The sequence below is a fragment of the Pleurodeles waltl genome, chromosome 3_1, assembly GCF_031143425.1.
Source record: "Pleurodeles waltl isolate 20211129_DDA chromosome 3_1, aPleWal1.hap1.20221129, whole genome shotgun sequence".
In the NCBI taxonomy this organism is placed as follows: Eukaryota; Metazoa; Chordata; class Amphibia; order Caudata; family Salamandridae; genus Pleurodeles; species Pleurodeles waltl.
In genome coordinates this window covers 965553627-965569460 of record NC_090440.1, presented here as the reverse complement: position 1 = coordinate 965569460, position 15834 = coordinate 965553627, and the positions used below count along the sequence as shown (strand labels likewise).

The 15834-nt window shown below is 43.2% G+C and overlaps 1 protein-coding gene across 1 annotated transcript in view; it reads right to left on the bottom strand.

Moving 5' to 3' along the window:
* Positions 1-15834, bottom strand: part of LOC138284829 (uncharacterized) — a 276359-nt gene that overhangs the window by 136433 nt on the left and 124092 nt on the right. Inside the window, exons 2-3 of the mRNA XM_069224016.1 lie at positions 15262-15356; positions 12004-12741 (exon numbers count right to left, since the gene is read on the bottom strand). Of these exons, the coding sequence (XP_069080117.1) occupies positions 12004-12741; positions 15262-15325 (802 nt within the window). The 5' untranslated portion in view covers positions 15326-15356. The remainder of the gene's footprint in view (positions 1-12003; positions 12742-15261; positions 15357-15834) is intronic.

Genomic DNA, 15834 nt, shown 5'->3' with positions numbered 1-15834 from the left:
AGACTTGCATTACAAGCCAGGGTGAAGGACTAAGCTCTCAACTAAGGCATGTGCTTCTGGGTTTTCATTAACACCTCCGAGTGCGAACCTTTCAGAAACCTTCTTTAGCTGCTCCTGTAGCAGATGCAAAAGGGGGATAGTGTTGTTCATTGTACTGTCCTCCTTTCTAACTTCCCATGTGAAAACCTCAAAAGGGAGCAGCATATTTATCAGGCATTTGATTTGGCCCCATTTGTCTGCATCCATGGCCATAGCTTTCCTAATTGCATCCCCTCTTAGAATGATGTAGTCATTGATCTGTTTGTACTGCTAAAATAGATGTTGCAACGTATAATAGGTTAAGTTCCAAAGTGTTGGCACCTCCTGTATTAAGGCTTGGACTGGAACACTGTTACCATGCTGAATAATCCACAACTACTTACGGGCATTAAAAGAATGGCTGAAATGAGTGCAGATTTGTCTGCAAGTTGTCAGTATGTTGCTGACTATGTCTTGTTTTTTGGGAAAGACTTGCTCAACCAGGCTGGTTCAGTGCACCAAATACAAGAACCTGAAATAGCCACCGTCTGCCTTGGCCTTGAGTATGTTACTGCCATTGTCCGAGAACACAACTCCAATTCGGAGACCCCTGGGTCGCAGCCATTCAGATACCTTGCTATTAAATCCAAGCTGTTTGCAGCTGTATGTGATTTCTCTACAGCTAACAGGGCTACTGTTGCATGCCGTTGAACGCTCTTGAAGATTTCTTCAGGTACAAGACCTGTAGATAGTTTTTGTTTTTACCCCACAAAAGTGATCCAGTGTGCAGTGATGCACATATAAACGGCATCCTGGCAACTGGTCTACATGTCTGTCGACAGGGTATAGTGTGGACAACACTTTGCTGCAAAGCTTCTCCTACCAATAAGAGCAAATCATGATGCAGCACTGGAACAGCAACTTGGGCAAAATATGTCCCTCTTGGAACCTTTGATTTTGGGCAGATAGCTGCCACAAACTCTAAGAATCCCACTTCTTCCACAAAAGAAAAAGGAAGGAGGTCCACTGCTAACATTTTTGCCAACTTCTCATTGTACCAATGTGTCATTGGGTAGTTGAGGTCATAGGGCCCCTACTGCCTAAACATGCCCGTAATTGCAGCCTGGATTTTCTTCATTTTTGGAGCCACTGACGCAGGAAATGTTTGAGATGTAGTGCTAGCCTCCATTTGTGACATTGTGCATTCTTTGTATGCCTTTGTGTCTTCATCTGACTCCGCGTCTTCATATACCATTGTGACGTCGCTGAGGTGGGTGAGTTTAGCACACTGCTCGGGACAGGGCTGCTTAGTGTGAGGATGTTACCCTCTTCTTCCTCACCTTCCACTGTGATTTGACCAGCTGTAATTGATGTTACCCGGCTCTCCTCACCTTCACCATTGCAACGATATTCAGCAATTTTTTTGAGGTGTTACTCCCACTGAATTGCCTGTTGTTTTTTCATATGGGTTATTTGGCCTCCAGTACTATAATGTGAACCAGCCCTACCTCAACAACTTGCGGGGCAAATAGAGCATATCACAATGTTCTCCTCCTATTTACTAATTGGCAGAGGCACAGAATGGTTAGGCAAGAAAATGCCCACTTTCTAAAAGTGGCATTTTCAGTCTTACAATTTGAAAACCAACTAGAGCAAAAGATTCATTTTTAAATTGTGAGTTCAGAGACCCAAAACAAAGGCAATCTCCATGTTATCTTATGGGAGGGATAGGTCTTGCATAGAGAAAAACAAATGTGACAGTATTTTACTATCAGAACATATAAAACACACTAGTACATGTCCGATCTTTTAAATACACTGCACTCTGCCCAGAAGGCTGGCTTGGGGCTACCTTAGGAGTGACTTACATGTAGTAAAAGTGAAGGTTTGGAGCTTGCAAGTGGGTGCACTTGCCAGGTCGAACTGGCAGTTTAAAACTTCACACATAGACACTGCAGTGGCAGGTCTGAGACATGTTTATGGGGCTACTCATGTGGGTGGCACAATCAGTGCTGCAGATCCACTAGTAACATTTTATTTACAGGCCCTGGGCACCTCTAGTGCTCTTTACTAGGGACTTACTATTAAATCAATTCTGCCAGTCATGGAGAAAACCAGTCACCATCCCAATTCAGACAGAGAGCACTTGGACTTTAGCGCTGGTCAACAGTGGTAAAGTGCCAGAGTCCTAAATCCAGCAAAAATGAAGCTCAGCACAGGATCATAATAGGAGATCAGAAGCCAAAAGGACAGGGGAAACCACCCCAAGAGCTGATAGGTCTAACACAAATAAAGAACATGGGCAAGTCTGTGGCAAAGGAACCCTGGCTGCATGCACACAATGGCCATCAGCCAAATGGTCAAACAACAACAACTAGGAGCAAGGAGGCATGGCGAACAAAAAAAGATCACATGGCAAGTCTATGGCAAAGGAACACTGGCTTGCATGCACAAAATGGCTGCCAGACACATGGTCAAGCAACAACACCCAGGAGCAATGAGAGCAAAGAAGAACACATGCAAGTCTATGGCAAAGACAAATGGCCACCAGCCACATGGCAGGCCTACGGATATAGACTACACAAAATGACATCTGGCCACATGGCATGGAGAACTAAGACAAACGGTGGATGATGACAAACACAAACACACACAGGCTATAAGGAGGCATGGTGGTAACACTGAAGAAAACAGTAACATTAAATCAGCAATGCAAAACACGAAAATGAACTGAGCTATAAAAATTTCACACCAATAGTACACACATCCTCCTATGCCATCAAATATTATCATACAATATATACATTTTTGGCAAAAAAAATTATATGCAAACATTATCCAACATTTTTTATTAAATCCAATGCCTTCCGTGCCCTAAATGAAGTTTTGAAAACATATGCCACTGAAATATTTATTTCATACACTGATGACTATTAGTACTGGGCCCACTGGCTAGATGGCCCTTTGGAAATCTAGGTCACATAGTAAAATAATATTGCAAATGTTACAAACATGTAAAAAAGGAAAGGTATTGCATTGTGCAGCACTTTTCCTTTACAAAAGACGAAAAATCAATGAAATATAAAATAAATATCTAGGCCCATACTTAAACACCAGGCCACCTACCACTTAAAAATTTTTACAATCAAATTGAAGTACAAAGAAATATTGGTGCATGACAAAGCAAACAAACAATACCCTTATTCAAAAGTTTTGCAACTTACTTGTGTGATTTCACAAAAAACAAAGTCCTTAAATCCAAAGTCCTTAAATCGAGGAGACCAAGAGAGTGATTCTTCCATCTCAACATTAAAGCGAAAAGTGACCAGGAAAAGGACAAATAATTGGGAGGAGTCTGCTGTACAGGAACAGGAAGTTGGAATCTCTGAGACACTTCCATCCGGTTTGGTTTGAAAAAAAAAAGGCTTCTCAGACTAAAAACAACTTCAAGAGACCAATGGAGAAGAAAATCCACACAAAAAACACTTTTTGCCTAGATTTAGATGTATCTGGAGTAGAAAGTCTACTCTAGGTGCATTCGTGGTCATGAGCGGGACTGTTTGGCTGTCATTGCGACCAGAAGCAGCGTGAGTAAATGCAAAGTCTTGCATGTGCGGTCGGAAACAGTGTGACCAAACGCAAAGTCTTGCAATCGCCAGCAGCCCAAGAGTGTTGCGGCACTCGCTACAGAGTGCCAAAACCCAACACAGTGCTTGGGTACTTCAATGTCTTGGAGTCTGGGAGGAAGCTGCAGTTGACTGAAACTTGCTGGAGGTCAGCAAAATATTTCCCAGAAGACACTAGACCATTCACTTTTGGCTCTTAACTTTTTGGTTCAGGGAGTGCAGTTTCTACCTGCAGGCTGCAGTGGACTAGTACCTCTTGCCCAAAGACGTTCTGGTGATGCCTTTCAGTTGCAAGGGGGTTCTCCTTCCTTTTGGAGCTGGTTTCTGGTCCGGGACGAGTTGTAGTCATGCTGGGCAGCTGCCACAGGAAAAGAGGTTTGTGCCCTCCTCTTTGTGAAGTCCTGAAATTGCAGACAGAGGTCTCTTATTTGTCTTCAGTTGCAGTTCAGAGCAGATCTGAGGTTCTGCTGTAAGGGGTGCCTCTTAAATGACCACATCTGGCAGTGTATGTAACCTTTCCTACCCAGAACCCTCTAGTTTGCCACTTTTGAAAAATGGCAAAACCCATCCTCTGCTGTACAGGCCAGGTAGTCCATACTAGTGCTGTGGCTAGCCTTCTGTAGGTGTGCACCTCCTGATTACATAATATTCCCACCTACCTGGGTGCAAATGTGCCTGGGGGAAGGCAGATGGAATTGTCCTCATCCAGGGCACAGCCTACTTCAGTATCAGAGGTGATGTGCCCTTTAAAGCTCACTGCCTTGATGTGCCACTTCACTAGCCTTCCTGCTAGGAAGGGATGTGACACCTCCCTCCCAGGCAGCCGTTTGTTTCTTGTTCTTGTGAGTGTTCAAACTTCCTTCCTGACCCCTTACTCATCCCCGGATAACTGGTCTTATACTCTTTGAGTCATTTAGAGGTTCTTGCATTGCATTGCTACATGGATGTTACTACAGAGCTCTTGGTTTTGTGGTAACCTAAAGGGATGATTGCTGTGAAGAACCCACTATAGGGAATGCATTATGGGTGTGTCAGCAAGTGGAGCTTAAAGTATGGACAGAGGTCCCAAAGGTGCTTTTTCATGCAGCTTTCTTAAAGAAGGCACTGATGATACACTATTACACAGTTGATTTTTGACCCCTTGCCTATTGCAGCAGACACACTATATACATCTTGAGCACAGCTCATGGCACTATAAGATTCTCTCTAGAACCTTACACCTAAACCAAAATATGCTAAAATTTGCAATTAAGAGTGTAACATTCAAGTAGCACTTGGTTATCACTCAAAATGGCATATCTATGAAGTACAGATACCACACATAAACACACAGCAAATGCAGAAATGTCACACACAGGTAACGTAGCACCCAGAAAATGTAAATATCTCCCACTTTGAACTAAAGCTCTTATGGCACCAATCAAGCAATGTAGGTCATCACAACCCTCCCCAGAAGAGCACTTTTGTCTCTTTCATCAAGGATCTAGCCATCTTGCTATCAAATCATTGATATCCACCATTTCACATTTACATTGTCATCTATTAATTCTTTCATCCATCATTCAGTTTTTCACCATTCAGTCCATTTGTGTGCCTGTTCATATTAAAACCTATCCAACCATTTCCAAACCTATCCATCCACCCTTTCACTCATCCATCCACCCTTTCACTTTGTCCATCCTTTCACTCAGGCAGCCACACTTCCACCCATCCATCCATCTTCTCATCTACTCATCCACCCATTTACCCTTTTATCCATCCAGCCATCCTTCCATTTACTCATCCATCATCCCCTCATCCGTCCATCCATTCACCCTTTCACTCATCCATCCACCCTTTCTTCCATCTCTCCAGCTTCCCTTTCACTCATCTATCCATTCTTTCACTCATCCACCTTGACACCCGTTTTTTCACTCATCTGTTCAACCATCTATTTGTCCATCCTGTCAATCATCCATCCATACTTTCCCTCACCATCCATCCTCCCTCTAACTCTCCATCCCCTTTCACGTAGGCATTCATCTATCCTTCCATTCACCATCTACTCATCTACTCATCCTCTCATTAATCCATTCACTGAACCTATTACTCATTCATCTTTTCACTCATCCATCTATCCTTTCTCTCATCCATCCACCCTTTCACTCTTTCATCCATCATTTTGTCCATCTACCCTCCCTTTCACTTACTCATCCATCCTCACAGCCGCCCTTTCATTCATCGGTCCATCCATTCACTCTTTCACTTATCCATCCATCATTTCAATCATCCATCCACCCTTTTGCTCACCCATCATCCACCATTTCAGTCCATCCGTCCTTCCATCGCCTCGCCCATCTACCATCCACTCTTTCACCCATCCATGCATCCTTCGGCCCATCCATCAGTCTATTTACCCTTTTACTAATCCATCCTTCTACTCACTCATCCATCCATCTTTTCTTGCAACATACATCATCCACCATTTCACTCATCCATTCATCCTTTCACCATCCATAAATCCAGCCATACATCCATCCCTTCACTTACTCACCTACCTTTTCACATTAGTTATGAGCTGAGCCTTTGTCTGCAGAGTTGCAGACAGAAGAGGGTCGTTAAAACCTCCACACTCCTGTAATTCCTAAAGCAAGGGGTAGGGGCTGGGGAGGGTGCACATAGGCAATCTGAAAACTTGGAAAACATGAGTCGTGCATGATTCACAGTGCCAGGATGTGAGGTGACTGTGACATGGTGTTTCCTTTTTTTACAGTTTTATATAGCGCAAACTCGGCCCAACGTCTATGGAGCGCTTTACACGAGTACGGATTACATTACAAAAGGTCTTTTTTTTTTAAAGGCATGTGGAAATGTAAGTGATTTGGCCAGACCACAGCATTTGGAGCCAATCCTAGGCTTTGTACTTCCTTAGTTCCATAAAACTACTTCATGCGCTGCGAAGCCCAGGGGAGAGAATTTCATCCTCTAGGCTTTACAGTAATAGTGTAGCGCTGCAAGGCCAAGGGCAGAGGGACCCCTACCGTGAGCCTCGCAGCACTGGTTAATGCTTCAAGGCCCAGGCAAGGTGGCCCCATACCTGGCCCCTGCAGCCTGATCCAGCGTTTCAAGTCCCATAGAAGTGTGCTTTGCTGCACACTGCTGCTATGCCAGTCTGATCTGACTTCTCCCTCAACCCACCTTTCTTCACCTGATAATGGAACAAAAGGGGTCTTCTGTTGCCCAGCAACCCAATACAGAAAGGACAGACAATGCTTCAGGGCAGGTATTTTTGGGGGAGAGAGAAGTGCCTAACATTGTGAGCTAACACAATGGCTTTGTTGTTGCCCACTTCAACACCCACTGTTTCCCTTCCACCTATTCCTGCCTCTCCCCCCCAACAATGCTACCACGCCCGAGGGGCCGGTTGAAAACACCTAACTCAAAAAATACATTTGCGATGTGATCTGATGCGGGAAGGGGCACCGAAGGAGCAGGGGACTGACTGCTACTGTAGCCTTTCACATGGATGAAGGGCCCCACTTTTTTAGCTGCCCACACTGTCCAGGCCTAGGACAGGCCCCGAATAGTAGGACTCCATTTTATTTGTAGATGCATATATGCTATAGCTAATGGGATCAATTTTGAATTTGCCCCCAATTTTGCCACCACCCTATGTCTGATTAACGACCGAATTTGTACCATAATGCCTGCTTCAAACGCCATCACATAGGAAGACAGATGACTTGTAGTGACTCTACCTTTGCAAAATGTAAAGGATGCTTGAAAGCTACTATAGGCGTTAATCAATTAAGTAATTTTAATCTTCCTGGCAGCAAAAATTCATTATTTTTGAAAGATATTGTAAGGGTGCTCCAGTCTGAACTGTGGAGTGTCTGCTTTTATGGACAGTCAGAGAAATGGTTTATGATAGGTACAATCTATATATCACTAATGTGATTATTCTCTGCTGCACCAACAAAATTCAGTTCTGTGGGTCTCTAACTGCGCACACAGACATCCGAAGTGATCACATTAACCCACAGAGGTTTATTAATATAAAGTAGTGAATTTTCCACAGGTCTGGTTAATTTGTATTTAACTTTCATTAAAGATGTACATTATTTTATATGCAATATCTGCATATCAAAAGATCATCGAAATAGTTACAGAATAATTTGTTTATTTAGCCAAACCTTTGTTTCTGTCTCCACACTCACTCACCCCATCTCTACTTAACTCGAGATCACAGTATCCATACTTTTTTAATACACTTTATCCATTGCATTGATTAGCTTTGTAAAGTCTGCGAAAGCTGGTGATATTAGCATATAATGTACTGCCTTCTCCTACCTTCACTATGTACCTTTTTTCAGATATTGTTTCAGATTATCCTGTGATTTCTATTTAACACGGTGTGCTAGTTATCTGACAGAATCGTACAAAAACATAGTCCTGTAGCGTAAAAAGGGATTGAGGAAAATAAATGAATCTAGTCAGTGGTTTAATTGTACTATGTGTGACCAGGAATCCTGGGTTCACATCCGGCTACCTTAGACAGCTGAATGGTGCGATGTAAGTCAAATCAATTTACTTCACATGTCTAATTCAGTTCATAGTGACATTCATGTAATTCAGTTCAAGGTGTGTCCTGTAGAGGTAGAGCATCTCACTTATATATGCTTTATTATGATGTAATGTTCCTTCGTCCATAACAAAAATACTGACAATGGTGTAGGGGACACCAGGCTATTGGTTTACTTTGTTCACTCATGGTGTTGTCAGCAGGGAAGGGTAATAAATGTTTTAAAGTTTATGTTTAGAAACGTCCACTTTAATTAAATGTCAAAGCAATGTTGTGATCTAATGTCCTAAAGTAAAACTCTTCCATATGCTAAAGCAGGCTTATCCGACAAATAGCTTGTGAGCTACTGGTAGCTCTCCAGTTACCTCAAAGTGCTCTCCTATGTACAGCCCTGCCTACTAATGTAGAGGCTTTTGCTTTTTTGAATTAATATTTGTACACTAAACTTGAAAAGTATCTATTCAAGATGAAAATATGTATTTTCAGACCTCTTAAGCTTATGTTTGGAGCAAATGTTTGAATTTCCAAAACACGTTAAGAGCTGATATTTGAGTGGTAAATCATGTGGAGCTGGGGAGGCTTTTCACTCTTAATATAACCTTAGTGCCAGGGGTGGTCCTACTAATGCTGTTATGTATTTCCCATCTATAGGCATTCCAAATTGATAAGGCCTTTTCCGGTTACTGCAAGCATCCCTGCCTGATGCACTGAGGTGATCACCGTTTACACTGTTTCAAAGGGTAAGCACTATGTAATCTTGTCTGATGTAGTCACTATACAACATTTGGAATATTAGTAGCTCAGGGTGATTTTCATTTAACACAAATAACTCTTATTATAGAAATGGTTTCAGACCCTTGAGCTAAAGAAACTATTTCTATGTTTTAAAAATGTATATCATGTTCTTACGTTTTAATTTTTGTGTAAGTTAAATCCCAAAAATGTTATAGGTTTGGCATGTTCCTTGGCACTTAGGGACGAGCCAGACCAGTGGTCCGGCCCTGGCTCGACTGCAGAGCTATTTTAAGACTTGGACAGAGTGGGCAATTGCCCAGGGCCCCAGCTTCTGCGGGACCAGGCCCCGCCATCCACAAGCACAACCAAAGGATCATTGCACTGGCGGACTTTGGCAGTGTGGATCGCTGCTTGTTGAACACTTGACAGAGTCTCTTCTGTTTCTGGCCTCTCTGCTGAGACTAATCTCCAGGTTCACAATACTTTCTGATATTCACGGAGGGCACATCTGCTCTCTGAATTTAGGAATTGTCCCACCTTGTTCTTCTGCTTCTTATTTGTCAAGTTCTTAGTAACAACCCTTTATATCAGTTGCTGCGGATCTTTAATCTGTACCCTACTTCACCTGGCTCTTTAACTCTCTCTTTGTCTTTTGTTCTGGGCTCCCAGTTCTGAGATTAATGTACAGTCCTTGACATACACGTTAATGCAACACTTGGGCATTCTTGCTGTTATGAGACTACAAGCAAGTTGTCAGTACCTCGCATAATGACATTAGGTGCAATACGACTGCCCACACATCTGCTCTGCCTAATTATTTTTTTTAGATTTGACATCTAGAGGAGGGTGAGGTAAGCCAGATGTTTTTGTTCAACGTGCCTAAAATAGCAGAAGGCAGAAGGTGAAAAAGTCACTTATCTTAATGTTTCCCAAACTGTTTGCCATGGGTTTTAACATGTTTAGAACATGATCAAAATGTTGCTGCTGCTTTCTCCCCACGGAAAATTGGACACAATTGGGTAAGGGTAATGCCCTTGATACCTTGCTCAAGGTCATCAATTTCGTATTAAACAAGAACATAATGCATCACCTGAATATAGCATACCTCCAGGCAATCACATACAAAGGACAGTGAATAATTGTCCTGAATTTGTAATGTCCTGTCCATAATGTGCCTTTATTCCGGGTGATCACCCAATATGCTGTGATTTCGGGCTTTTGACCTGATTGACGCTTTCAGAGAAGGGGTCGCTGGGGGGCATTGTGGTAATTTTCTGGGGAGGAGGCAGTGGGCTTAGCAGACGCTCTGGTTGGCCTTTTTACGTTTTAAGCTGTTGTGTCCCATCTTTGTCTCAGTGGCCTATAGGGTGATACACCGCTCACCTGAGACAGGGAGCACGAATTCTGTAACACACACAGGGCACCCGAGTGGCAAGCACATATTTTGTGTCAGATACAGAGGATATGGGTCAATTAGATTACTTTCTGCTTCACATTAAAAACAAGAGTCAGACAGCACACATTCCCTATCACATACAGAGCCTTGGACCAAGAAGCACATATGCTGTGTCACGTGGTGAGGACGTTACCCAGGGAGCACCACTTTATTTCACATTTTGAAAACACAGGGATGACAAGGTTCCGGGATAGCAAAATCTACTTCATATCCACAGGACTGATCCATATCCTAAATTACACAAAGTGCACTTGCGTAAGAAAGCATGCTTCCCGTGTCAGAGAGCCTATATCCTGAATCACACAAAGTGAACTTAAGTAAGAAAGCATACTTCCCGTATCACATACAGAACACACTTGTCAGGGAAAAAAACATCTTGTGTCATAAATCGAGGGTTTTAGGAAGCAGGCATTCTTTCTGGCATACAGAGGCGCTTACTTCGGAAGCACACATTCTGTGACATCATTACGAATGACAGCCAGGAAGCACAAATGTCTAAACTGATGGACTCCTGATCCAGAGAAAACATTTGACCCTCATTACCGGTTGGATGGAACAGATTCCCTTTATGGGAGTCCACCTCACCTGATCATGAGTTCACACACCCAGTTTTCCCAGGTGCATAAACATACGATTCGATTTTACAGGTTGGAAAATCCAACCAGAAAAATTACTTGAGGCTTTGGCTGCAACAGCAGCCAGGCCTTTGCTTACCTCCAGACTTCATTCTTCTGCACAGATGGTGCAAACAATGCCTCCCCTTGACATGACACTTTTCCTCCTCCCCTCATGTCCCTCCCAACCCCTCTTCCTCCACACATGCCCTACAGAGATGTCCATGCGTCCATCTACCACCTGCTCAGAGTTGGTAGTAAATCAGAGAGTTAAGCCCCTCATAATTGGAAATACCATCTGGAATTCTGCACAGTAATCCAGTGCACCCACGGTTATTCCAAATACTGAGTGATCTAACTCATAATTGCATGGCACTGGCAAAGTATTATTACCACGTGGTACCAGGAGTTACCTTGTTCGGGGCACTTCGTCAGAAACTTGCAATTTTTAATCAGGAACTTTGTGGTTTTTATGGCATACATAAGTTGGTGCGCTGAGGCCTATTTTAACATTCGGAATCACATCATTGCTAAGAGCTTCTCCTTGTTTCCTCTCGACCCCCTTGATAACCTACAATTCTACACCTTCCTTGACCTCCCTGTTATAAGCATAAACTCCAACGTATCTCTTGGCATCACTTGTAACTTAAATCTCCACCCACTTTCCCGAGCACCCCCTGGTAGCCCCGAACTTCTCTGCCCACTTTGTCCCTTTGATAGTCTAGGCCTCCACCTCTCCTGCAGCACCACTTGATAAACTAGATTCCCACTCCTTCCATGTCATCCTCTGGGCATGCACACTTTCAACATACCCAACACCTTCTGCTAAACTAGGCCTGCAAGCCTCTCAATTGCAACTCCTATTGAGCTTTGGCCTTCTCTTTGCTGCAACCTAAGTACCTTATGCTTTAGCTCCCTTCAGTTAGCAGTCCCAAGTAATTTTGACTCTCCATCTTCCCTGTGTAAAAGAGAAAAGTATTAAATAGCTCCTACCTGTGCAGAAGACTTCAAATGTGGGGGAGCCAGTGAACTTGTACACATAGAAACCCCTCGGACAGGCCTTGATCCAGATGAAGCCACTCAGCAAGCATCCATTAGCCGTGTTGGTTTGAAGGCGAACTGGCTTGATCCCTTCTGACAGCGTGGGGTGAGCTTCATTTAGGGTGAAGGGCTCACCAGAGCCACATTTAAGGCCTGAGCCTAGGCAGCCTTCCTTCATCATTACCCCTTTGCTCCCCACGTACCGGTTCCAGCCATACATGTAGCGATCGGTGGGGAATCTGCCCCTGGATTCTGAGCTGCTCAGCCTGGCTGTGCCATCCACTGTGTCATAGTAGTCGCACGGGTCTGCGCACTGTAGGTCTCCAGTCAGGGTCGCCCGGAGGCAATCCTTCTGAGGATCACTGCAGGGGAGCCCATTTACACATGCCGCCATCTTGTTATTGACGCAGGTGTACAGCCCGTTGATTTCGTTGCAGGTGGAGGGTGGAGTGCACTTGTTCACCAGCGGATTGTCCGACGGGCACTGGTTAACAGTGGTGCAGGCCTTTGGGGAGACAGCAGTATTCCATTTGTAGCCGGGCATGCAGCAGGAGTCCAGTGTACACAGCGCCATCTTGGTGCAGGTAAAACCATCACCCACGGAGCCACGTTTGCAGCTACACACTCCATACCCAGTCCTCGGTATGAAATCTCCATCGACTAGGTTGCAGAATGCTGCACTTTGGGCCACTGTAGAAAGGAGAGAGGATAGACGTTACATGTGACAGTAGTTGACTTTTTACAACCCCCCCCCACTTACACCAGACCACTTTAAGGAACAAGACAAAGGAGACTCTGCAGGGGACATAATAAAAGTTCTGACAAAGACAAAGCAAGGTCTCTGGTGTGGCATCACAACGGTGATGAACGGAAAAGTTTAATTATTATGCAGCACTGGAAATAAATCTGCACTTTCCATTTTGACAGAAAACCTGAAGCATTGGGAAAAACCCTCTGACAAGAAGCGCACAGAGGCTCCAGACAGAAAAAGCAAGACGAGGTCTGACACTGAATACACTGAATAACCTGACAGTGAGCATATGAAGACTTCTGACAGAAAGAATATGGAAATTACTGTCAAAAACATGCAATCTTCTGCCGGGCAGCACATAAAGACAACTAAAGGAAACCATATGTAAATATCCGACAGAATGGACTTGTACAATACAGAAGGCACCAAATGAAAAGCTCGACTGGAAGACCATGGAGACTCCAAGTAGAAAGAACATGAATATTGCTGACAGGATGTGTAGAGGAAAGACAACAGGCATAAGGAAGAACATGGAGAATCCAGATAAGAAACACATGGAAGCTACTGACAGGAAAACATAAGGAATTTCAAACTGTAAACACACAGATATTTCTGTCAGGAAGCACATGGAGATTATTGACAAGAAAGACATGAAAACCCTTGGCAGGCAGCACAAGATGTGTCTTGTCAGGAAGCCACACAGACTCCTGACAGCATAAATTACTGACAGTGTTTGGAGGTTATAGACAGCGTGCCTAGGAGAATCCCGACAGGTGGCACCTGCAGACTGCTGACAGGCAGAGCAAATAAATTACTGACAGGCAGTACACATATGCTCAATATGAATATGGGAATTCTCAAAGGAAGAGGGTGCAGACTCGTCAGAAAGAACAGGACTGCTGCTTGATGTTCCTGAGTGTTCATCATTAGAACTACTCCTTTGCTGCCACATATACCATGAGGTATGAAACTTGATCATTCTAACATTTTCCTCGTGTTTTACATCTCTGTTTTAAACAGCACATACACTAAGAGAATTCTTGGAGTTAATATATGTGCATTAGAATGAAATCATGAGGAGGCCCTTGATAATTTTAATTTGGAGAAAGACAACTAAAAAGTATTCCTTATGAAAAAAATAAGAGTAATGTATTGATATGCTAGAGATTTTTTACGTCACATATCCTGATATTGATCTGATAGGAGACCTGCAATCCTGTAAACTTCCCTTTTCCTTCACAACAGTTTTCATTTTGCTCAGTTTCAAAGAAGTGTGCAAAGGGACGAAGGCGAATTTCTCAGCAAAGTAATCTGCAGCAACCTTGGACTAAGCAATCAGGAGCAGGTGCATATGAAGGATTCACCCACCAAGAGTGCAGTTGTGACATGGTTTGAGCAGCTGCCACCATGACGCTTGGGTGATTCGACCCTTGTTTTAGTGGCTTCACATGCTGATTGTGCCTAACCACTTTTTGAGCAGCGAACGTTCTGGCGTTCATGAAAAATTCATCTCGGAACTAGTATGGTGGTTCCATGCAGTGGTGTTACGCTTGCAATGATTCTACCTTGGTGATATCAACTGCCTTCTCAGGCGCTATCTTATATCCTGATGATGATCTAATGATTGTTCACAGATCGAAACATGGTTGACATCAGTGGTTTTGTTTATGATTGACATTGAAATTGTGAGCAGTGGTACTTCATAAATTGTGATTATGAATTTTGTTTGAGGGACTGTTGTTCCCATGAGATGTTATGTAACGCTGGTCCCTTTATGCAAATGAGGTTTCCTTGTTTCATATTAATATGAAACTCTGGGCAGATAAACATAATCTATAATTTCCCCATCCAACACAGTGAGCGAGTATAGTGGAATTCGGTGCCTCTCAAGAACATTCATTAATGAATGCAAAATGCACATTGACTCCTCAGGTTACACTTAGAGACAAAGGCATTTCTAAAATGAGGGCATCATGTGTGCAGAGGGCACAGTGGGAGAAAGATTAGTGTTCTGAGAGTGCACTAATATCTGCAGGCGCACTTGTTAGGGCATCACAGTGAAGTTTGAGGGCACACTGAAGGCTGAAAACACACTACATGCATGCTGGCGGTATTCTGTGTGTCAAGGGCCCCGAGAGGATGAACCAAGGGCAAACTGATACTCAGTGCTTGTTTATGTTAATTGAAACGAAACGTGCCGGTGCCCAAAGCTCTCCACTGAAACACACGGCTGATGCAATTAAATGTGCGCGAAGGGAATAATGAGGCAGCTTAATCCTGAAACCATCCCGGGCCTCTTTAATCAATTTACAGCCACTCCCTGTCCCTTCAGCTCACTCTTTCAGCTTTCTGGCGCCTTTTGTTTTCCTCTTCCTCCATCTTTCCCATATGTATGAAGAATAAGTGTCAGTGCCCGCACAGGAAACCACCGGCTCAAATTAAGCACTGCTGGTACTCACTCATCTGAAGGTGTGCCTGATTGAAGCATTCGAGCAGCATTACTATCCCCAAGAGCGCCTTCATCTTTTTCACAGGCTAGGTCTGGGGTTCAGGCCTGCAACACAAACACGGTATTGTTAGTATTCATAGCTCTTGAATAAGCGAGAATCTACAGCCAGCAACGACGACTTCTCCCTTGAAGAAAATAGAAAGTCTTGCTCATCTAGATATTCACCAATATATCTGTACAAACTGGGCAAAATAAAGTCATTGATACGAAATTAAGCAAAATTTGCGGCATACAATCAACAGAAAAACATTGAAAATTGTATAGTTAAGATTTCATACATGTGGCAATTAATTAACTATTTACTCTTTCAATGTACATAAAATAGCCATGTAGCCTATAATAAAACTTGAATATCTTGGTCTTCAACTATGTTTATAAAATCTGTGCTTTTTCAGTTGTAAGGGCCCATTCAGAAAGGAATTGTGAAGTATGTAAAGTAATACTCCGGGCCTATGGTAATATTATATTATTCATGCAATCTCAATATACAAATAGAACAAATAGAAACAAATAGAATAAATAG